This window comes from Anolis sagrei, chromosome 3, assembly GCF_037176765.1.
Source record: "Anolis sagrei isolate rAnoSag1 chromosome 3, rAnoSag1.mat, whole genome shotgun sequence".
Lineage (NCBI taxonomy): Eukaryota > Metazoa > Chordata > Lepidosauria > Squamata > Dactyloidae > Anolis > Anolis sagrei.
In genome coordinates this window covers 219,192,643-219,215,804 of record NC_090023.1, presented here as the reverse complement: position 1 = coordinate 219,215,804, position 23,162 = coordinate 219,192,643, and the positions used below count along the sequence as shown (strand labels likewise).

General features: G+C 40.7%; 1 protein-coding gene across 1 annotated transcript; it reads right to left on the bottom strand.

Moving 5' to 3' along the window:
- Positions 1-3,664: 3,664 nt before the first annotated feature.
- Positions 3,665-21,304, bottom strand: PARL (presenilin associated rhomboid like). Its single transcript, XM_060768171.2, has 10 exons — positions 21,142-21,304; positions 17,084-17,282; positions 16,634-16,774; positions 13,979-14,027; positions 12,424-12,519; positions 9,535-9,684; positions 7,952-8,022; positions 5,885-5,986; positions 4,162-4,259; positions 3,665-3,965 (listed from the first exon to the last, which is right to left on the bottom strand). Exons 1-10 carry the CDS (start codon positions 21,204-21,206, stop codon positions 3,869-3,871), a joined length of 1,068 nt encoding a protein of 355 aa, XP_060624154.2. The 5' UTR covers positions 21,207-21,304; the 3' UTR covers positions 3,665-3,868.
- Between the last annotated feature and the right edge of the window lie 1,858 nt (positions 21,305-23,162).

The following is a 23,162-nucleotide window of genomic DNA, read 5'->3' as shown; positions in this document are numbered from 1 at the left end:
GCAGTGTTGGCATCTTATGAGAGGCGGGAGCAAAGTGGAGGATCAGATGCCAGGATGGATGGCATTTTTCAAAAAGGGAAACACCGCATATACCAGGCACCAATAATATAGTGCAGTGGTTCTCAAACTTTTTCAACAGAGGGCCAGGTCACAGTCCCTCAAACTGTTGGAGAGCCAGATTATAATTTGGGAAAAAAACCATGAATGAATTCCAATGCACACCACACATATCTTATTTGTAATCCAAAAAAATAAAAACCCCACATAAAAACAATACAATAATTGGGTTGCTGTAGGTTTTTTCGGGCAAAATGACCATGTTCTAAAGGCATTCTCTACTGCCATTTTGCCTGCCTCTATGGCAAGCATCCTCAGAGAGGTGTGGTAATTAAAATGAATAACAATTTAAACAAATATAAAGTTATTAGCATTTCAATGGGAAGTGTGGACCTGCTTTTGGCTGATGAGATAGGATTGTTGTTGTTGCTGTGTGCTTTCAAGTTGTTTCAGACTTAGGTTGATCCTGAGCGAGGGCTGGGTAAATGACCTTCAAGGGCTGTATTTGGCCCCTGGGCCTTAGAGGACCCATGGTCTAGATCCAGGGAAGTCATGCTACCCATGCTCTATTCTGCCTTGGTTAGACCACAATTGCGTACAATTCTGGGCACCACAATTGAAGGGAGATATTGACAAGCTGGAATGTGTCCAGAGGAGGACAACTCAAATGATCAAGGGTCTGGAGAACAAGCCCTATGAGGAGCGGCTTAAAGAGCTGGGCATGTTTAGCCTGAAGAAGAGAAGGCTGAGAGGAGACATGATAGCCATGTATAAGTATCTGAGAGGAAGTCATAGGGAGGAGGGAACAAGCTTGTTTTCTGCTTCCCTGGAGACTAGGACACGGAAAAATGGCTTCAAACTACAAGAAAGGAGATTCCATCTGAACATGAGGAAGAACTTCCTGACTGTGAGAGCCATTCACCAGTGGAACTCTCTTCCCCGGAGTGTGGTGGAGGCTCCTTCTTTGGAAGCTTTTAAACAGGCTGGATGGCCATCTGTTGGGGGTGCGTTGATCGCAATTTTCCTGCTTCTTGGCAGGGGGTTGGACTGGATGGCCCATGAGGTCTCTTCCAACTCTATGATCCTATGATTCTATGGGCAAACTTGGGCTCTCCGGGGTTTTGGACTCCAACTCCCACTATTCCTAACAGCCTCGGAATAATTGCATTCCAGTTAGTCATATTCTTTGTATCAGCTCTTTTTGGAGGAAGGTTTTTTTAAAGGCTTAGTTTATAGCAATCTATCAGAAATAGTGAAGAGGAGGTGGACTAGATGAGTATCAGCCTATTTTGTGAGTCTCTACTATTGGAACAAATAAGACCAAGACCTTGTTAGTGACATAAGCACGTGCAATTCATAAGGATCATTTACGCATCTGTCTCTTTTTGAACAGGGTGCAGGGAGCTATTCTTGTATAGCTCTTTGCATCTCCTCCAAGATCTGTCCTCAAACAGTTATCCAGTCTAAGTGACAACTGCTGCTCCATATGCATTGGAGGCAAGCCCATAGCCAGGATTTTGTTTTTTGGGGGGGGCTGAGTTTGGTTCGGGGGGGCTGAGTCTGAGTGAAAGAGGGTCTACCCTAGCAAACCTTTTGTATCATTACCCCAATACCCCCATGCATATGGGATATATTGAGTATAGCGATCAGATCATGATATGAATAAACATAGCAGTTTAAATAATGCACCAGTAAGGCCTTCTCGCGGACCACCATGAGCATTTCGGGGGGGGGCTGAAGCCCCCAAGCCCCCCCCCCCCCCCACGGCTACATGCCTGATTGGAGGGAGAAAAAATTCAGATGAAGATACAATTTCATAGACTGAGGAGGTACCTTCCACCCTTGAATGCACTCTCATGTCCCCTCTACAGAGTCCAGAGCACCAATATATTCATTACACGACTTGCCCCGCTCTCATCCCTCTTCTGTAAGTAAGAAGCAGCACCCACTACCACTCAGTTGCTGGGGCAGGGAGTAAATGCAGAAGTGTAAGGGCAGAAAGTTACACACCACCTGATTGATAAGATGTTGGCCATAATATCTTATTTTAATCTACTTTATGATAACATTTGTATGTATTCTTTCCTCCCAATGCTCCAAACGTGCAAAACCTAAGACTTGGCATACCATAGATATTTCTTATAGGATCCAGATGGTGTCTATCTGGTACTCTGCTGCAGTACCATTTCCAATCACAAGAAGGCAGATTCTTCAAACAGAAAAAAGACAGAAGAAAGACAAACGAAGTAGGGAAAATCAATGTGAGTACCAGGGTAGGGGTAAGACCAAGCAAGAAATAACAAGAGGATGAGAAGAAAGAACAGAGAGGAAGATTTAAAGCACCCAGGTAGGCAATACTGGATGGGGGATTCTTGAGAGTTACAGTTTAAAAAGGTAAGTTTGGAAGATGGGTCCTTGAAAGCTTTCATGGCCGGAATCACTGGGTTGCTGTGAGTTTTCCAGGCCATGTTCCAGAAGCATTCTCTCCTGACGTTTCACCCACATCTAAGGCAGGCATCCTCCGAGGTTGTGTGGTATGATGGAAACAAGGCAAGTGAGGTTTATGCATCTGTGGAATGTCCAGAGTGGGAGAAAGAACTTTTTGTCTGCTTGAGGAAAGTGTGAATGCTGCAGTTGGCCATCCTGATTAGCACTGAATAGCCTTGCAGCTTCAAGGCTAGGCTGCTTCCTGCCTGGAGGAATCCGTTGTTGAGAGGTGTTAGCTGGCCCTGATTGATTCTTGTTTAGAATTCCCGTTTTTGGAGTGTTCCACTTTATTTACTGTCCTGATTTTAGAGGTTTTTTAATACTGGTAGCCAGATTTTGTTCATTTTAATGGTTTTCTCTTTTTTGTTGAAATTGTCCACATGCTTGTGTCTTTCAATGGCTTCTCTGTGTAGTCTGACATGGTGGTTGTGAGAGTGGTCCAGCATTTCTGTGTTCTCAAATAATATGCAGTGTCCAGGTTGGTTCATCAGGTTCTCTGCCATGGCTGACTTGTCTGGTTGAATTAGTCTGCAGTCCCTTTCATGTTCCCTGATTCACGTTTGGGCAATGCTGCATTTGGTGGTCCCTATGTAGTGTCCACAGCCACAGTTTGGAAGCTCTAGGTGTTTCAGAAATTCCAGGTATTATTCCACATTACAAGTATGGGGACGAGAGACAGGGCCTTCTCAGTGGTGGCTTCTCAGCTCTGGAACTCTCTCCCCAGTGAGATTAGATCACTGGGCCTTCAGAAAGAAAACAAAAGCGTGATTGTGGGACCAGGCTTTTGGCCAGTAATGCAATGCAAAGAATAATCAGGAAATATGTGCTCTGACAATTGGAATAGCCACAGCGGACAATTTTTGGATCATGTGATTTTGATATTTATATTATGTTTTTAATGCTTTGTCTTGGCTTTTACATGTTGTATATGCCAATAGTTTTAATGGTTTTAATTTATAGTTATATGTCGGTTTTAGTTATTGTGATTTTATTTTATTATATGTATGCTGGCATTGAATTCTTGCCATTATTATGTTGTAAACCGCCGTGAGACCCCAAGGGGAGAAAGGTGTATATAAATATACTAAATAAAATAAATAAATAAGCAAATAAGACTCAATAAAGCAATAAAATACAAATCTTTATTGTCTCCCTTCTATCATATTTCATACCAAACACATTTATATTCAAGTGTGGGTTATGACATCAGGAACTAAAGATCCCAGTATTTGCTGTCCAGTTATGCAATAACTAATCCACTGTCATGTCCTCGAAGTAGCACGCACTTCTGTAAAAGTATCTTCTAAAATCCAGGGGTCCTGCTTCATTTCTTTCTGGCCCAAGTCCTCATTGTATGCCAAGCTCTCACCACTGGTTCTCTGTTATTCCATATAAGGTTATTCCCGTATGTCACATACCACCTTAAAAGAAAAAAGGAAACACATGACTGACTGAAGTTCCTTCACATAATACATTATAGATATTTAAAAGTTTATACATCAAGGGATATTGAGCAATTCAACTGAAAATTGGCCATAAGAGAGTTTTAGGATTATTTTAAAAAAGAGAAGTATCACCCTCTGATAAGTAATTAGCAGAACACAAAAGAGAACTTACATGCCAAAGAGCGCTCCCCCAAGATGTGCTGCATGATCAAAGAACTTCCACCCCAACAAAAGCCCCGCACTGTCCAGTGCAATGATGGCTTTCAAGGCCTAGAAGTGGATAAATAGTAAGGAAAGAAAGTAAATATTGCAATACAGTAGTGACACTATTTCATGTATCAGCACATCTCCAAAATTACCCAGGATCTCTTAGAAAAGGGTCATACATTGTCTTTAGCCATCAGTAACCACTGATGGCTAAAGACAATGTATGACCCTTTTCTAAGAGATCCTGGGTAATTTTGGAGATAGCAAGCGTGAGGGACTATGCTCAGATTTGGGTTTATGACACTGCTACCATTTTTAGAGACAGTTTGAACTGCTCCTCACTCTTAAACTGTTTAAATTGTGTACTGCTCTGAGATGGAGAACATAACATAAATATTTGAAAATTTACAACATATCCCATTAGGAGCTTTCCAAGTTCTGTAATACAACCATAGGTACTGGATGCAGAGCTTTGGCTGAATCACCAGACCTTTCTGGGAGCAAAGACAGCAGCAGCAAATAGGCAACTCTCCACAAAATTTACTTGTTTGGATGTTTCAAATAATTTGCATAGCTTTGCAAGTTGGAAGAGATGTTTCTCTCCAGAATCTGGACACATGGGAGAGATTTTGTGCATCATGTCAGATAAGGAGGAAAAAGAATCAGCTAGTTATTAATTTATTTACACCATTTATATTTCTTCCTTCTCTCCCTGAACGGGACTCAGGGCAGAACATAGAACACATACACGGCAAACATTCAATGCTGTTAGGCATACAGGATAGACAGAGAGGTATATGTTGGCATTTTCCAACTTTGACGTGCTGGAGGTTATGCTCGATTCCAGCCACAGGAGGGTGCTCTCACTCCATCCTCTATGAAGATGAGTCTTTTGATCACAGACTTTCCTTCTATTCTTTTTCATGGTGCCGTAAAATGTCTCCCCACTTAAGTGGTGCTTAATTTCTCTACTCACAGCTCACAGCTGTTTTCGAACTGCTTAGGTGGATAGTAAGATAGGCTGAAGGTCGGGTGCTCACCTCAACCCGGGCTCAAATTGCCAACCTTTTGGTTGGGAAAGACTATTGCTGCTGCTGATTCACTAGCTGTGCTAAAGCCCGGCCCTAATTTGCCATGCCATGACCATAGGAATAGCTATGCAATTTTTTTACTGACTAAATCCAAAGAACTAGGCAGCTAATCCACATGTCAGGAGTAGAGGCTCTTTTGGTTTTTGCATTATACAGTTATGCATTAAGCAGGTATTGATGTTAAAAGGAATCAAATAAACCAAACTGTTTCAAAGGCTATTCATGGAATAGTATGCAGAGATTCCGCTTATTTAAAAAATAGGGAAATTCATAAACTAGTAGAACACAGAGCTTAGGTTCAAGTTTTCACTAACATTCTTATGACTCACAGCAAGCTCCCTCCCCTGCAGCAATTCTGCATGTTGTTTTTAAATACAAAGTATCAAAAAATTAAATGCAGCATCATGTAATTTAATTATAAACAATATAAAAGATGAACATGTTTAGAACACAAAAATGTCTCATGGATTTAAGCAGAACTTAAATAGATATACATACATACTGTATACAATTGTGACATGTAAACAGACACAGAATTGTTCTCAGAAAACAGGAAGACAGCAGCAGTGGGTTCATTCAGTTTTTCCAATGACTTACATTTCCAGCTGTGAATGTGAACATCGGAAGAAATATTATAGCTAGTTTGGCTTCTGGTATCTTCGTACATACCGCTGCAAGGATTGTCATTATAGCACCTGACTAGAAACATGTTAAAACTAAAGTCAATTAAGAGTGTCAGTTTTAAAACATGTCTATTTTGCCATTAAAATGAAACACTACGAAAGCATATTAATTTGAAATCAAAGCAGAAATCCTCCAGAAACAATTTTTAATTTTCAGAAATGGGAAGAATATTTCTTCCCTTCAAGTCACTTTTCAACTTACGGTGACCCTGTGTATTTTATTGGGTTTTCTAAGGCATTGGCCAGCTCCTATGCTATACTATAAAGTGTTTAACTCTTCGTCTATAATAACACTATAGTAAGACTTTGAAATAAATCCATCAATGATTTCACTTATTTCCCAAACACTCTAGGTTTCTATTTTTTCCTTCTGAAAAGCACACTTTAAGAACCATTTTGACTAAATCTTTTATCTAGACTTAACCTGGCATTCCAAATATTTTTATGGAGGTTTACAGCAGATTGGAAATATGTCACTTTTTATAGAAAACTGCTGAGTTTGGTCCCATTTACATGGAACTTTCTCTGAAACAAATTTTAATGACTGTAGGTACTGTAATTAAAGTGTTGACATTTTAACCATTTCAAGAATAATAATGGGTTACAGGGATATTTAACTACTGAAATAATGTAATTGGAATTAGCTGTTGGAAGTCAACCTCACACTGCCCAAGTCTCAATGAAGAGAAGTTAGTTAGAATAGTTGGAGGGTTTCCCTTTCCCCATGTCTCCTGAATGACAGTTGGGAACGAATCTTTTTGTTCTCTCTTCTCTCTGTTTCTGCTCTCATTCTGATTGGTTGTTTAAAATGGATACTTTTCTACTGCAAGCTTTTTTAATCTGACTTCTGCCTTCTTACACTTTAGTATGGAGAGTATGTGCTGTGTGCTTTGAGATCTCTCTCTGCTTGTGTGCCAGGAGAGATGTAGTGATTGAGTTTTTCCCTCTCTTGAAACCTTAGAAGAGACGGGTGCTAAGAGTAGCTCAGACTCAGTTCTTCATTATTAAGAAATGCAGTTATTTCTTATTATTGTAAATAAACTTTTTGTGATTTTTAAGACTGGACTCCGCATCTTGGCCTCCTAAGCTTTGAATTATTTACATGCACTTCACGGTCTGCTCACTAGTGAGCTGATGCTCAATTTTTGTATCATGTTTGCTTTTGGATGCTCTGCTGTATATTTTAAGGTAGTTTTCCCTAACATTAGCAAAGTAATTTAATTATAAGCATAATCATTAATATCAATCCAAACAATGCCAGTTGATTTTTCCAGTTATTTATAAAATTTACAAAACTAGTTGAATTAATGATTACCTTTATCAATAAGATGCAGAAAAGCAACACTTGCTGCCCAGCTTTAATAACAGCAGACACCTCATATGCTAAGACCATCTATGTACCCAGCCTTTTAAATGTTATTTCAGATAAAAGGCCTGCAGTGAATCACTTTTTAGAAATCATAAAATATTTTCTCATTAGTAATAAGACCTTTCCCTGAAATTGTTCAAGGAAAATCTTGGGGTAATTATGTTGTGAAAAATATAAATATGTATTATAATATATTCAACCTTTCTAAGATTCTGACAGCCACCATTCATGCTTGATCTCATTCGTATTTTATTCTACAGCAAATCTTACTGAGTCATAGGAAGCCTCATTTCAAATACCAGGAAACATAAACTCATGGCTGGTCCCAGACAGTTTTACTCCTTATCTTTGCAGGGTTAAAAACCTACAAGGGCAAATATTTATTGGTGGTAATATCAATTTACTACATAACTCATCTGAACAGCCACAAAATATTTTTATTTAAAAACTATCTAACCAGAAATACATGAAAAAAAGATTTTTGATGAATTCTACTTGGGTTTTTCCCCAAACAATATATTGATTTCTTCTCTGCATACATTATATTAAGTACAGTACAGTCCAACAACAAACTTCAAGAAAACAGATTTCTTAGCATTCAGTTTGACTCACAGCTCCAAGTGATGGTCCAAATCTTCCTGTGGCCACTTTGCAGGCATAACTGGCAAATGTGGAAACAACCCCTAGAAAAAAAATTGATGTTAGAAACAAGATTTATTCAGTGATACAAAATACCTGAGTTGTCCAGTTAGTACAAGTTTAATTCTTTGCTTAACTAATTTCACGGTTTAAAGAAGACTGGACCTCAATATAGAAAATAGTTTTTAAGGCATCAGGAGGGACAAAATCAGAAAGATTTCCACTCCACTCCTTTCAATAGCAGAAGTCAATGGCTGGCATTGAAAGTTATTTTTCCCTCTGGTTCCAAAGGTTCTAAATCCGTCTGTCTGATACTCATACTCATACACACACACACACACACACACACTGTTTACCCCTTCACTTTGTCCCCCTGCACTGGGCTAGAGAAAAATGGAGCAGCAGTGACTGCCCCAGCCAAGCAGCTCACATAGACCAGAGCAGCCAGCTTTGGAGGAGGATCCTATTCCCTTCTTCTGAGTGATGCACCCTCCCAGTCTCCTTCTCCCTGATGTGCCTGGTTTCTTCCTGTGTAGCCTGCTTTGGGACAAGTGGAGAAAGAGGTAGGAGAAGGCGGTGGCTAGTAGAGGGGAGAGGGAAGTGGATTGGCTCCTGCACACTGATTCAGCCACCCTCCAGGACTCCTTTCCACTGGAACCGGTGCCTCCATATATGCCCCAGTTGCAGGGGAGAGGGGGAGAGAAAGAGGCAGGAAACACAGTGACTTTGCTTCCCACCTGTTTCCCAAGTTTCCCTCCTGGGCTTCTTCCCCTTACTGAAACCACAGCCTCCACATGCTTCCTGGATATAGTGGTGAACAGACGGAGGAAGAGAAGGCTAGCAGAGGTGGAAGGGAAGAGGTTCAATTCCACAAATATCTGCTGCCTCAGCCGCTTTCATGAGACCTGGTTGCAAGGTAGTGAAGGAGGAAGCAGATAGAGAAAGAGCAGGGAAATGGGAAAAGCCTGTGGGGATCAATACAGGGGCAGCAGTTAGGAGGGAAGAGGCCCCACTCTCTGAGTGTTCTTTGTGGCCTCTTTGCCAGAGGTGGTCTGAAGCAGCTGTGATGATCACTGATACTCCCTGTTCTTGAAGCCCAAGCCTCCTGTGTGAATGTGCACAATGGCATCTTCTGAAGATGTCAGCCACAGATTCAGGCAATATGTCAGGAGAAAATGCTGCTAGAACACAGTCATACGGACCGGAAACCCCACAAAACCCCCATGATTCCGACCGTGAAAGCCTTCGATAATACAATGGCACCAGGCTTTGGGGGTATGGAGGTTTTAGGAGGCAGTGGTAAATGCAAATAATCAAATCTGCACATGTCAAACCTGTGGATGTGAGGGGCTGGTTATGCATTGATCTGCAAGGTTTGTTTACAGTGGAAACTTTAGCGAGTTAAAACACTCCCAGTTATTTCTCAAAGAATTCAAGATCACTAAAAATAATTCCATCGTATCATAAAATAACTATCAAGTTGCAGGAAAAATTTAAATAGTCTTAACAGCTGAGAAACAGACAACAAAGAAAGACTGGCATTTTAAGGTTATTACCAGCAGAGAAGTATAATGCCATGAACTGCTCACGTCCCAGAAGAGAAACTATGCTGGTTGAAAAGCTCCACAAAACATACATGTTGGCTGCCATGTGCAGAAACGAGAAATGACTAAATGTTGACAGCAACATGGGAGAACATAAAACATCTAGATGAACAAGAGAAAAAGCAGCTATTAGTCTATGTTAGCATTTTACTACTCAATTTACACTTTATTACCAGTTGAACAATTCAGAAACTGAGAGAAAAAAATGTTTCACACTTCCAAAACCATTAAGATATATAGCATCTATTAAAAATTCAGTAGTACTACCACCCTGCATAAAGGCAACACTTTGGAGACAGAGTGCCATTATTGATTATTTAAATGACATCAAGTGAAGAATTGTAGCCCTCCAGATGTTGATTCCAGTCAGATCAAACCAGTATAGCTAATGGCCAAGGGAGGTTGTACTCCTGCATCATCTGGAGGGCCACATGTGACATTTTGCCATTACAGTAGTTTTTGCACTGAGTTGAATTTAAACATTTTAGTACAATCCATTATAAATCCCTTAAGACTTCTCCAACAGCATGCCTCTTATGATTCAATTGTATGGGAACTTTCCCCGCACTGCAGATCTGACACGTCAAGACTACATCTAAATGCAGGCCATGAATGTTTGTCCCTTGACTCCTGCAAAAGGATTTACTGCAACAGCTCTGGAATTTAGATTTGCAATGATTTTTATTAAATACAGTTAAAGAAAGGATGGGCAACTCCAGAAGATGTAAAGGCCATGCCCAGCAGATTGATCTCCTCACAAAATTGGCTGATCAGTCAAAATGAGATAAGAAATCACTTCCAATTAGTCCCCTTTTCAATGATTTCGGTGGAGGTCAGTGTGACAGTATTTGCCAGTCCTGAATGCTTTCAGGGTTTTCACAGATACTAACAGCTTGCTTGTTTTCAGAGGTGTTGTTTTTTGGTGTAAGCGATTGGGGGAGGAGGGGGTGCCACAGACTTCAATTTGCCTAAGCCTGAACTGAATCAATGAAATGACTAGTAAGTGAGGCAATCATTGTTATGTACCAGCTTCATCCAAACACAAAAACATCTTATAAAAAATGAGGGGTAGGACTATTATACCTAAGTCTGACATTTATTGGGGAGGGGAAGCTCCCTTGGTTCAATCTCCCAGAATAGTTATTCCCTCTTCCGAACTCCTTCCCAACAGCACAATAAGTGTGGCAAAGAATTCTTCCCTTATGCTTTGGATTTGCAGCTTTGAGTATTTATTTAAATATTTCTAATTTGACATATATCCAAGAATCTCAGGGAGGTGTAAAAAGACAACACAAAAAGTAAGTAATTTAAGACAATCAATAACTTTAAGAGCGAAAATATATCAGATAACAACTGGCATGCCTGTTCCCACTCTTAAACTCAAGGGGTTTTGATGGATAGTGTAGTGATGTCCTCTTTCTCAAAGAGACTATCAACTTTGAGTATATCATGTCAGAAATATTAAATGTTAACTAGGTATTTTTAATTACAAAAATGTGAGTCAAGCACTGAAAGGGTTAAATGGATGCAATGACTCAGCAAAAGCTGCAGTTCTATATAAGCAGGTGCGCTAGTAGCTTAGTAGCAGTCAGTCTGAGATAAGCCTCAGTGGGAGAATAAGTCTCAGTGGTAGTAGGCCTCATTGTGGGAGAAAGGTCTTAGAGTGGGAGAAAGGCCTCATTATGAGAAGACCTTGTGTTTGAAACTCCAGTGTGAAGCTTGAACTTTATTTGTGTTGTGGAAACCTTGTTCTTGTAAATAGTGCAACCTTATTATTGGACTACAAAGAAAAGTTTCCTATGGAAGATATAACATTGGTCTGTGTGTTTTTGTTCTTTTTATCACTTTGGGCTACTGGTGCTGGGTCACGCTGCTATTGGTAATTTATTCTGCTGTGCATTTATGAGGAGGGTCTTTAGTTAATAAGCCCACTCACCCAACATATCACACCACCTCCAAAATATTTTAATGTTTTAGTTGAGAAGGAGCTGGGGTGGGCCAAATAAGAAGGTGTCTGTGTGGAAAATCTGTGCCATTCATTTAGGAGATCAGAGAAAAACCATGGGTTAGAGCTAAGTTTCTCGAACTGTGCTCCCCCATTTGTTTTGGATTTCAGCTCCCACAATTCCTAACAGCTTGTAAACTGACTGGGATTCTAGGAGCTAGAGTCATAAACACCTGGTGGAGCACAGTTTGAGAAACACTGGGTTAGAGGGATCCAGAAAAAAAATGAACTCTTATTAGATAAGTTTAAAAATCCAATATAAAGCACAACAACATGGAAGGAGATTGTGAAGGAAGAATGAATCAGGAATGTGACCACTGATGGCACAGGAAGCAAAGAACCAAGGTGCTCCTGACTTTTTAACTACAGTTAAGACATGAATACTGTTAAGCAAGGATTTTGAAAAAAGCATAAAAGAAGCAACCCCCTCCCCCAGCCCCACAATTTTAGTATACTAATCACAGCTCTATTCCAAACAGTTGATAATGTCAGAAATAAGCTGGAAGAGAATGACTGCAACAGCTTTAAAACAATTTTTTTCTTTACGCAACTTCTGATGCATTTGCTTACTTTTTTTGATCAATTCTATTCCTTTTACCAACAGATCTAAGATATGTAATCATAGAAAAGGGAAAATTTCACTTGTGAAATATATTTATATTTTAAGCTATACAAATATCACAGAAGTATTTGTTTCATTAACTTTAAATCTTTTTATCTCAAATTTTTCCTCTTATGAAAGTTAAATTGCTCATTTTTTACTCATATTGTACAGTTAAAACCCAAGACAAACAAGCTGCATGATTTTCCATGTACTCTCATTGGGGTATACTTACGAGAAGCTGGATTAGATGTGAAGTATGTGATCATTATCCGATGCAAAGAAGGTACCCGCCATAAACAGAATACTAAGACATTTGCAGCTATGATGCCTATGAATTTAACAAAAAAGGTTTACTGAGAAAGCAAACAGGAAAAACATTCCAATACATTCATCCCATATATTACTTTTTCTGAACCCAAGCACTAGAAAAAGCTTTTATGTAGATTTAAGAAGGAATCTGACTTTGAGACAAATATTTGTAAAAGAAAAATAAAAACCAGGTTAGATTGTCATAACCACAAAATGAATTAAGATTATCATCCTAGGAATTTTTGTTTGGTGACGGCAAAAAGACAGGTAAAGTAAAGTATATCCCATCTGTGCCATATCTGATGCTGGCCTCCCTTTATTAAAGATGTATCTTTTTTTTCTTCAGGTTTTTCAAAACTATGCTGGTATTTAATTCACTTCAGTACTGTATTATTCTGATTTCATTGTATCATGATGGTGTGGTTGCAAATTGTTTTAAAATGAGAAATAGATATATTTCTATTGGCTTTTTATAAATAAAATTGATAGTAAAAAAATTGATAATTATTCATCTCTCTTACAAGCAATTACACACGTTTACTTTTAAGAACAATGGTGTTTTATTATTTACTTTTTATGAGACTTTTTATTATTTACTTTTTATGAGACTAGAGAATGGTCAAGTGAACACCCTGGATTATACAAAGAGGTAGCTTTGCATTAATGTAATAAATCTTGTATTATCTAGATTTTTCTTTTTAAAATATTGGTTACAGAAGGCTTGCTTCACACACATATTAAGATAACTGTAGCAAGCTCATTTAAGAGCTCTATGGGAAAACTCCATGTATTATACTGTATATGTAGTGTTCTAGCCAAGGCAATGTGATTTTGTATATGGCTCTAGTCAAGGTCAAGTTGTTTGAAAGAGAAAGGGAAGAAGTCAGTAAATAAGGTAAAGGTTTCCCCTGACATTAAGTTAGTCATGTTCAACTCTGGAGGGTGGTGCTCATCTCCATTTTTAAGTTGAAGAGCGGCATAGTCCAAGGTGATGTGGCCGGCATGACTGCATGGAGCACCTTACCTTCCCATCAAAGTGATCTACCTACTGATCTACTCACATTTGCATGCTTTTGAACTGCTAGGCTTGCAGGAGCTGGGGCTAACAGCAGGAGCTTACTCTGCTCCCCACATTCGAACTGCCAACCTTTCGGTCAGCAAGTTTAGCAGCTCAGCGGTTTAACCCACTGTGCCACCAGGGGGCCATCAGTAATATACAATCTATAAAAAGGGACAACTTTTTACAGTGTAATATTGTACTGCACTCTACAGAAAGTAGTGCATGTGTCCACATAGCAGTATAACATTTACATCACTTTAGGTAAAAAATTAACTATGGTAAAGGAGCATAAGTAATAGGTTGACAAGACTGCCTAACAATTTGTAATCATGGTATGAAAGCCTTACAGTGACATACTGTACCTGTTTGCCATATTTCTCTTCCTGAGAATGTCTAATACTTGTAAGCTAACACAAACCTGACACAGCCCTTTGCCCGCTGCTCAGACTCTTCCACCAGAGCTTAACCTGCAATAGAAGGAATAGTTATTCATACTCAATAAAATAAAAGAGAAACAAAAGATGGAAAAATTAAACTAATTCAGCTTCACTATGCATTTTTATAGCCTTATTATACAAAAACATTTAGGAAACCAAGTTTTCAACCAAAAAAATTTACTATTTTAGAATTTCTCCTAAAGTAAAATTTGCTAACATTATAGCTTATTCACAGGGCCCCTATACTCTGGCTATGAGTCATCTGGGGGCAAATGGACTCCATGACATCTACATGACACCCAAGGTTCATTTGTCTTAATGCAGAAGGAGGCTCTGGAACCTGCCTGCATTTTGGGTCAGTGTAAACAGTCATGCTGCTTTGTATTTGAAGTGGCCACAGCTGTTCACACCACCATCTCACTTTACCTGGACTTAGGCAGTCTGGAGATGGCACTTACATTCTCCCATTGTTCTGGACTTTGCGGCAAAAACCAAAAAAAACAGAATTGGCAGCAGTCACTGCTTGGTGACTGTAGTGAATAAAGTCAGAGTGACAAGGCAACTGGAGAAGGGGGGAGGGATCCTTCCTCTCTGCCACTCTCTTGTATCCTTCATCGCTCTGACAATCATCACTACAGGCTGTCATACTTAGCCATGAGTGACAATCATACTCGACTATGAGTGATAGCTTATGATGATGACAACAGGCACCAATTGGCAACCACTGCCAGTGTTGTGCCAGATGATTACCGCAAAGGCCAGAATGACAGGGGGCAACACAAGGGTGGCAGCCCAGTGCCACCAAACTGGTCCCAGTGTAGCTGGAATATATGGATACCATTCAGCCACTGGGGCAGCTTGGGGTGGGGCAGTGCAGTGCATGCACCTGCCAGTCTGAGCCAGCTTAGTGGCTGGCCGTGCAGACTTGGAGGACCCCACAAATATACTTTATTTACATAACTCTATAAACACTGCCTCCTACTATCCCATTATGACATATAAGGTACTAAGTGATCCATAATAAAAAAAAAGGGGGGGGGATATTTCTCTTCTGCCTCCTTGTTTATGGTTTTATCTAGTTCCAACTCGAAGTATTTATTTCCATGATTTAAGAGGACCTTAAAGCAAAATGCACCAGAACATTTTACCATTTCATAGTAAAGAAAATAGCGACATCTGGTATTCCAATAATGAATGAGCCAATTGAATATATCTTTAAAGTATTAATTTGCTATCACTCCTCTTTAACCAAATAATATATTTAAAATCCATAATTTTCCTCCTGATAAAACTCACATTATAGATTCAATGATCTTATATGAGTTGGCTTTAATGCATACTAACAGCATACTAACAGCATTATTAAGATACCCTACCAAGTTCTCTGGATACTGAAATGCAACAGGGAAAAAAAATTCAGGGACCATTTATGGAGTTTGTTTCCAAAAGATACCAAATCCAAAAAAAATGAAAAGTGAGTTATAGGAGTCGCCTAGGAGTAGAATATATGCACAGACCAAAACTTTCAAAATGTATCAAATTGCTTCAGTACAGGGTTGGAAAACTGCATTTTATAGCAAAAGAATGTGGTGACCAGGGGAGCATTTGCACAGCTTAGGCTCGTGCGCCAGCTGCACCCGTACCTTGGGAAGTCTGACTTGGCCACGGTAGTCCACGCTCTGGTTACATCCCGTTTAGACTACTGCAACACTCTCTACGTGGAGTTGCCTTTGAAGATGGCCTGGAAGCTCCAACTGGTCCAACGTGCGGCAGCCATGATACTAACAGGAGCGGGACGCAGAGAGCATACAACCCCCCTGCTGTACCAGCTCCACTGGCTGCCGATCTGCTACCGGGCTCAATTCAAGGTGCTGGCATTGGCCTATAAAGCCCTAAACGGTTACGGCCCAAGACAGCTAACTGACCGCCTCTCGACCTATGAGCCCATGAGGACTTTGAGATCTTCTGGGGAGGCTCTGCTCTCGATCCCGCCTGCTTCACAGGCATGGCTGGCGGGGACGAGAGATAGGGCCTTCTCGGTGGTGGCTCCTTGGCTGTGGAACACCCTCCCCGTGGACATCAGACTAGCTCCCTCCCTGCTGATATTCTGCAGGAAATTAAAGACCTGGCTGTTTAAGAAGGCGTTTGAACAAGAAGTGCAATGATTGGTAATTGACCATAGGAATGAACAACGGAAATTGATACTGGATTGTGGTTTTGGCGATGAGACGACACGGAATGGCTTTTGTAGTATTGATGATGTTTTTGATGAGGATGTTTTCTGATAATGTTGAATTGTAGATTATTTTATACTGTGTCTTATATTTTGCACCTTGTTTTTTGCTATGTTGTACACCGCAGTGAGTCGCCCCTGGGCTGAGAACTGCGGTATATAAGCAAAGTAAATAATAAATAAATAAATAAATAAATGTATTTTTTCAATTCCTGTAAAATTTATTCATATGAATTTGGTACCTTTTGGAAACAAATTCCACCCTTTGGCTTGTTTTTCTAACTGCTTCAAATGTAGTATTTGATTTTAATTCACGAGTTCAGAGTATCTCACTGTTAGTGTACTGTTATAAAAGAAGAAAGAAAATTTATTTACGTTACCATTTGGAATATATGCCTTATACCTGCTTTCTGAATTTCAGCCTTTTCTGTGGTCGCATTTTGTCCATCCAGTCTGCTCGAGCATCTTCAAAATAGTTCTGGACCCTAGCTTTGAGACGTTCATATTGCCAAATAGCCGCTGATCCAAAAGCACAGCCTGAAAACTACACAACATTAAAATATATTTAATTCACATTTAAATAATCCAGTTATAAAAATAGGGAAAAGAGCAAGTGTATACAGACATTTGAATTAGCACCAGCACAGCTATCATGACAAGTCAAGACACTGCTCATAATACCAAGAATGTCTGATAGCAATTTTATGCACTGGTAGTATTTAGAGATGTATAATGGAACTTGTACAGTACAAGTATTACAATGGATCTCTCTGTCAAAATTCTACCATAACACAAAGTCTAACTTCTATGGATATTAACAAATTTATTAGTTACATGAATGTGAAATAATTACCCCAACTGTAAAGATGAATGGCTTCACAAGCTTCTTCACTGAATGAGAAGACTTTTGAAAGGCTGGGTCCTGAACTGGTGGAGACAAACCATTTTTCTGTGGTTTAGTACCAGCTTCCACATTTGAGCTATGAGGATCACTCTTCTGTGCTTGTCTTCTGAACCCATTTCTCTGTTGTGTATATGGATACAAAGTAAACCTAATTGGAAAAAAGTAAGTACTGAACACAAAACAGATTCATCCTAAATGTTTACTAATAACACAGAGGAAACTGCAGTTTATTATTCAGACAGTAACAGCTTAAAGCATCATTTCAGCCACTCTGAAATCCTAGGATTGCTTCACTTTATGACAGAGAGTCTTGTGGTAGCTTAAAGCGTACCAAAGTTTATTCAGCATTAATCCACTGCAGTTCATGAATGTTTGTGTCAAATAAAAAATAATCTTTGAAATGTCACAAAACTCTTTACTGTAGACTAAAACTCTTTTCCCTTAGACATTTTACTTTGAATTTTTTAATAACCAGAATATGGCTGTAAAGTAGACTCACCCAGTAGGACACCTAGACTGACCACTTAAGTCAGAAGGACCCCAAATGAGCTCTGTGGTAGCCAAAATGCCACACAGAGCTGATCCAGGGTAATCCAGGGCAAGGCCGCCTTAATACAGCCTTTCCTAGGTTAACCAACGTCCAGAATTCTGGTCCAAACTTCAGAATATGGTCCCGCATGTACAGTTGGGCCGTTTCTGAGATGGAATTGGTCACAACTGTTTATACCACCACCATATATTTTACAGACTTGGGCAGCCTAGAGACACAGGATGGCACTTATTGTGTCCTTCTATCCTCTGTGCCACAGCAGTCTCCAGTTGCAACTGGTTGGCCATCACATGCAGTGATGTCAGATGGAGAGACAGGGAAGGGAGCAGGGAGAGGAAGGGCCACTTCTTCCTCTTCCTTCTCATTCCAGCCAAGGTCACTGCAGGCCAGGGCCTACTGGTGGGACCCATGTCACAGCCAGAGCTGTCGCAACATGGTGAACGAGAGGAAACAGTAAGGGTGGCCATCCAGCAGTGAAAAACTGCTTTCTGTGCCACTGGGAAGACTGGATTCTTTCCCCCCTTTGCAGCAACTGGGTGCAGGGTATGTCTGACCCATCCTGTAGCTGATCTGGTGTGTGGCATGTTGGACTGGCCCTGGGATAGTGGGTCAGTATAGATCTACCCAAGGGTACATCAACAATGTTGAATTAAAGCAGTCTGACACCAGTTTTAACTGCCATAGCTCAATACTATGGCATAATGGGAGCTGTAATTTACAAGATGTTTACGAGATCAAAAACGTATGCAGATCTAATTTTGAAGATTCCTTGGCAAGATTTGTTCGGATGGTTTTTGCCTTTTTCTTCCTCCGAGGCTGAGAGAGTGTGACTTGCCCAGGAGCACCCAGTAGGTTTCCATAATCAAGCAAGGATTCAAACCCCAGTCTCCAAGTGTTGCAATCAAACCACTACACCACTCTGATTTCCTGAACATACACAGTTTTAATAAGAAAAACAGCTATATATTTTAAAACACAATCAGAATACAACGAACTTGACTTTGAGGTATTTTAATTCAGAGTTGCATGAACACTGAAAGTGGTGGACCAAGGATTCACTCGAGTCCCTTGAGCTGCCTGTCACTGGCAAGTTTTCGGGGAGGAAGAGGGATGGGGGAGAGAAATAAATGTTGTCATTGCACACAAATATGGTACAATCCCTGATAAGATACATAGCTTGCTACACATTGATTGATACGTAGCTTAAGATGCCCTATATTAGAGAAAGAAAGAGAGCATAATAATAATAATAATAATAATAATAATAATAATAATAAACAACTTTATTTATACCCCGCCACCATCTCCCCCAACGGGGACTCGGAGCAGCTTACATGGGGCCAAGCCCGAACAACAAATTACAGTACAAAAATACAAATTGCAGTAAAATAAACAGCATAACAATAAAGTATAAAACATCAAAGCATATAAACTAAACAGAGAAACCAAACATAATGACAGAGATTTAAAAACTCAGGGTGAGATAAAGGGGCAGAACTGTTTGTAAGGGAGAACTCATAGAGAGACAGAGAAATAAACAAACCTTCGTACAAGGGGGGGGGGGGAAATCCTGGGACAAGAACATTGAGGGAGCAATAGCATAAAATGATGTGACTACTCTCCGAAAGCGCAACGTATGTACATGCCTTCAACTCACATGCCCACTTATGGCAATTCCACAAATTTCATAGGGTCTTCAACAGATATTTTCCAGTTGCTACCTCAAAAATGTGAAAATGTCCTCAGGCTCATGTGACCCTGGGAAGGTCATAAATCATTTTGGCTCACGCAGCATCCCAACTGTAGCCAATGTACACCTCTGGGGGTATACACACTGTAGAATTAATGCACTTTGGCACCACTTTAACTGCCATGGTTCAATGTTGGGGGATCCTGAGAGTTGCAGTTTGGTGACCAATCAGGACTATCTGGTAGGGAAGCCTAAAGGGCTTATAAAACTACAACTCCAATGTTTCCATAGCACTGAATCATGGAAGTAAAGGGTGCGTTAATTGCCCCAACTCTGGCAGTCTTCAGGAGGAGCTTGAAAACGTGGCTGTTCCAATGTGCCTTCCCAGAATAGTGAACCTTTAGCATTATGTCCTCTAAAAGCACTTTATACTGATTTAGGACTGCTTGTTCGTTTCCACCAACGCCCCACCTCCTCTATCTTGTTCATGCCCAGCATTATTTTAAACTTAATTACATTTGGGCCAGCCCTAGTTTTAAATGTGTTTTTGTGCTATTGTTCCAACTACCAAGTTTGCAAAATCTGTTTTCTTTCTTCTTTTTTTTCTTTTTAATCTGTGTGTTTGTTTTGTTCTGTTAGAATTGTAACACAATGGTATGGTTGCTGATGACACGATAAATAAAAATAAATAAATAAATGTGCTATTGTTCAATGTTTATGCTATTTGTGTATGAGATTTATTTTAATTGCTTTGTATTAGTAGTTGTATTTTGCTTCGTATTGTGGTTGTTATTAATGTGTTGTCAAAGGCTTTCATGGCTGGAATCACTGGGTTGTTGTAGTTTTTTTCGGGCTGTATGGCCATGGTCTAGAGGCATTCTCTTCTGACGTTTCGCCTGCACTTTGGCAAGCATCCTCGCTACCTCTGAGGATGCTTGCCAAAGTGCAGGCGAAACGTCAGGAGAGAATGCCTCTAGGCTATGGCCATACAGCCCGAAAAAACCTACAACAACCCAGTGGTTGTTATTGCTTGTATTGATGTGGGCTCGGCCTCATGTAAGCCACACCGAGTCCCTTGGGACATGGTAGCGGGGTATAAATAAAGTTTATTATTATTGTATTGTTGAAGGCTTTCATGGCTGGAATCACTGGGCTGTTGTAGGTTTTTCCGGGCTATATGGCCATGTTCTGGAGGCAATTTTTTTTTTCTCCTGACGTTTCGCCTGCATCTATGGCAAGCATCCTCAGAGGTAGTGAGGTCTGTTGGAAGTAGGAAAAATGGGTTTATATATCTGTGGAATGACCAGGGTGAGACAAAGGACTTTTGTCTGCTGGGGCTAGCTGTGAATGTTTCAGCTGATCACCTTGATTAGCATTCAATGGCTTGGAAGTGCCCGGGGGGAATCCCTTGTTGAGAGTGATTTTATGTGCCTGTTTGTTTCCCTTCTGTTGCTTTGCTGTTGTGATTTTTGAGTCGTTTAATACTGGTAGCCAGATTTTGTTCATTTTCAATTTATTATTATTATTATTATTAATTCTACGATGTAGAAGCCATTTCTCACCCTTCCTCCTTCAGGCCCCTTCTACACAGCTGAATAAAATCCCACATTATCCGCTGGGATATATGGCAATGTGGGCTCAGATAACCCATTTACAAGCAGATATTCTGGGTGATATGGCTGTGTGGAAGGGCCCAGCCACTGTTCCTCTTCTCCCAGGCAACCTCAGGCCTTCCTTCCCCATCCAGCACAACTTCACGTCCCCTACCTTCTTGCTCGGCTCCGACAGCCCCACAACTCCTGCCTCACGGAGGCACAACAACTCCACGCCATTTTCCTCCCCTCCTTCCCAATTAATGCTTCCGGGTCAGAGGAGGCGCCTGCGCGCCATCTTGAAAGAGGCCGTGGTGACGCAGCCGGCTGACGTCACAGCAAAAGCCCCGACCAGAACAGCGCGGCGTCGCCTCTCCCTCAGAGGCAGGCGCCCCCTAGAGGGCGTCGAGCGCATGGCGGTCTAAATAAGCTCTCCAAACAAGCCCCGCCCCTCCAGGAGGCTGAGCCAGCTTCTTCAATGGCCAGAATGCAGTACACTTGACAGCCCTATGGCGAACAGGGGGCCCTGCCATAGGGAAAACATGTCCTTTTCTGATTTAAAGAGGGGAAAGAGAAACTGAAGATGTCAGGGATTGAAGCTGCTGCAGATAGAACCCAATAGTATTCTGATTTGCAGACTGTTTTGCTGTCTTCCTTGAGGGCCTTTTAGGTATCCACAGACTCGGCGGTTTATTGCATCTCTCTGGAGGAAGGCAGGGAGTGTCAGAAAAACATCTATGGCTGTTCTAGTGACTACTAGCCACCCCCTGCCACACGTTGCTGTGGCCCAGTCTGGTGATCTGGAAAATAAAGTTATTTATTTATTTATCGTGTCAGGCAACCGAACAGTAGTATTACATTTTTGACAGAACAAACAAACAAACATACAAAAGACACAGAGTTTGCAAGCTTGGTAGTTGATTAAATGTCCTTTGACCAGTATCTGGCCACTTGGGATGCTTCTGGTGTTTCTGCAAGGAGGTCCTCCATTGTGCATGTGGCATTGCAGCAGGTGGTCTGCGGTTTGCTCTTCTCCACACTCACATGTCGTGGATTCCACTTTGTAGCCCCATTTCTGAAGGTTGGCTCTGCATCTCGTGGTGCCAGAGCACAGTCTGTTCAGTGCCTTCCAAGTCGCCCAGTTTTCTGTGTGCCCAGGGGGGAGTCTCTCATTGGGTATCAGCCGTTGATTGAGGCGCTGGGTTTGAGCCTGCCACTTTTGGACTCTCGCTTGCTGAGGTGTTCCAGCGAGTGTCTCTGTAGATCTTAAAGTAATGAGAAAGTGTTGGTTTCTAATATATGCAATTTCTTTATGCTTGTGGGTAAACAGCACTTCTTGCTGTTTCGTTGTCAGTGTTGATGTGGAGATTGTCTGGTTTGCCTACTCTGGAACATGAAACATATTGTCTTCTTTAGGGGTCCGTTTCAAATCTATGATACTATATCTCCGTGTGCGTGAATCATATCGATCTATCTATATCTATGGCTGGATGGCTCTTTGTCAGGAGGGCTTTGATTACGTTTTCTTGCCCTGGTGAAGGGAGTTGGACTGGATGGCCTTAAGTATTTTCTGTTGCTTACGGGGGTTCCCTGTGTGGGAAGTTTGCCCCAATTCTGATGTTGGTGGGGTCTGGAAAGTTCTTTGATTGTAGGTGAACTATAAATCCCAGTAACTACAACTCCCAAATGTCAGGGTCTATTTCCCCCAAACTCCATCTGAGTTCACATTTGGGCATATGGAGTATTTGTGCCAAGTTTGGTCCAGATCCATCATTGTTTGAGTCCACAGTGCTCTCTGGATGTAGGTAAACTGTAACTCCAGAACTCAAGGTCATTGCCCACCAGTATTCTCTGTTGCCTTCCAGTATTCTCTGTTGGTTGTTGGAGTTCTGTGTGTCAAGTTTGGTTCAATTCTATCATTAGTGGGGTTCAGAATGCTCTTTGATTGTTGGTGAACTATAAATCCCAACAACTACAACTCCCAAATGACAAAATCATTTTTTTTGAGTGATGGTCACTCATTTGGTTGTTAGGTGTATTCTGTCCAAATTTGGTGTCAATTCATCCAGTGGTTTTTGAGTTATGTTAATCCCACAAATGAACATTACTTTTTTATTTATATAGATTTCAGCCTCAAGTCAGTGTGAATTCGCAGGCACAGCATTGGATTGTGGAATAAACAACGGGAAATGATTG

What these genes read in the sequence shown, in the direction of transcription:
- PARL (XM_060768171.2), bottom strand. Translation starts at nt 21,206, where the DNA reads ATGGCGTGGAGTTGTTGTGCCTCCGTGAGGCAGGAGTTGTGGGGCTGT. An exon ending in GGCTGAAATTCAGAAAGCAG is followed by an intron (nt 14,028 to 16,633) that starts GTATAAGGCATA and finishes CTTCTATTGCAG; the next exon opens with GTTAAGCTCTGGTGGAAGAG. An exon ending in GGGGGAGCGCTCTTTGGCAT is followed by an intron (nt 3,966 to 4,161) that starts GTAAGTTCTCTT and finishes TTTTCTTTTAAG; the next exon opens with GTGGTATGTGACATACGGGA.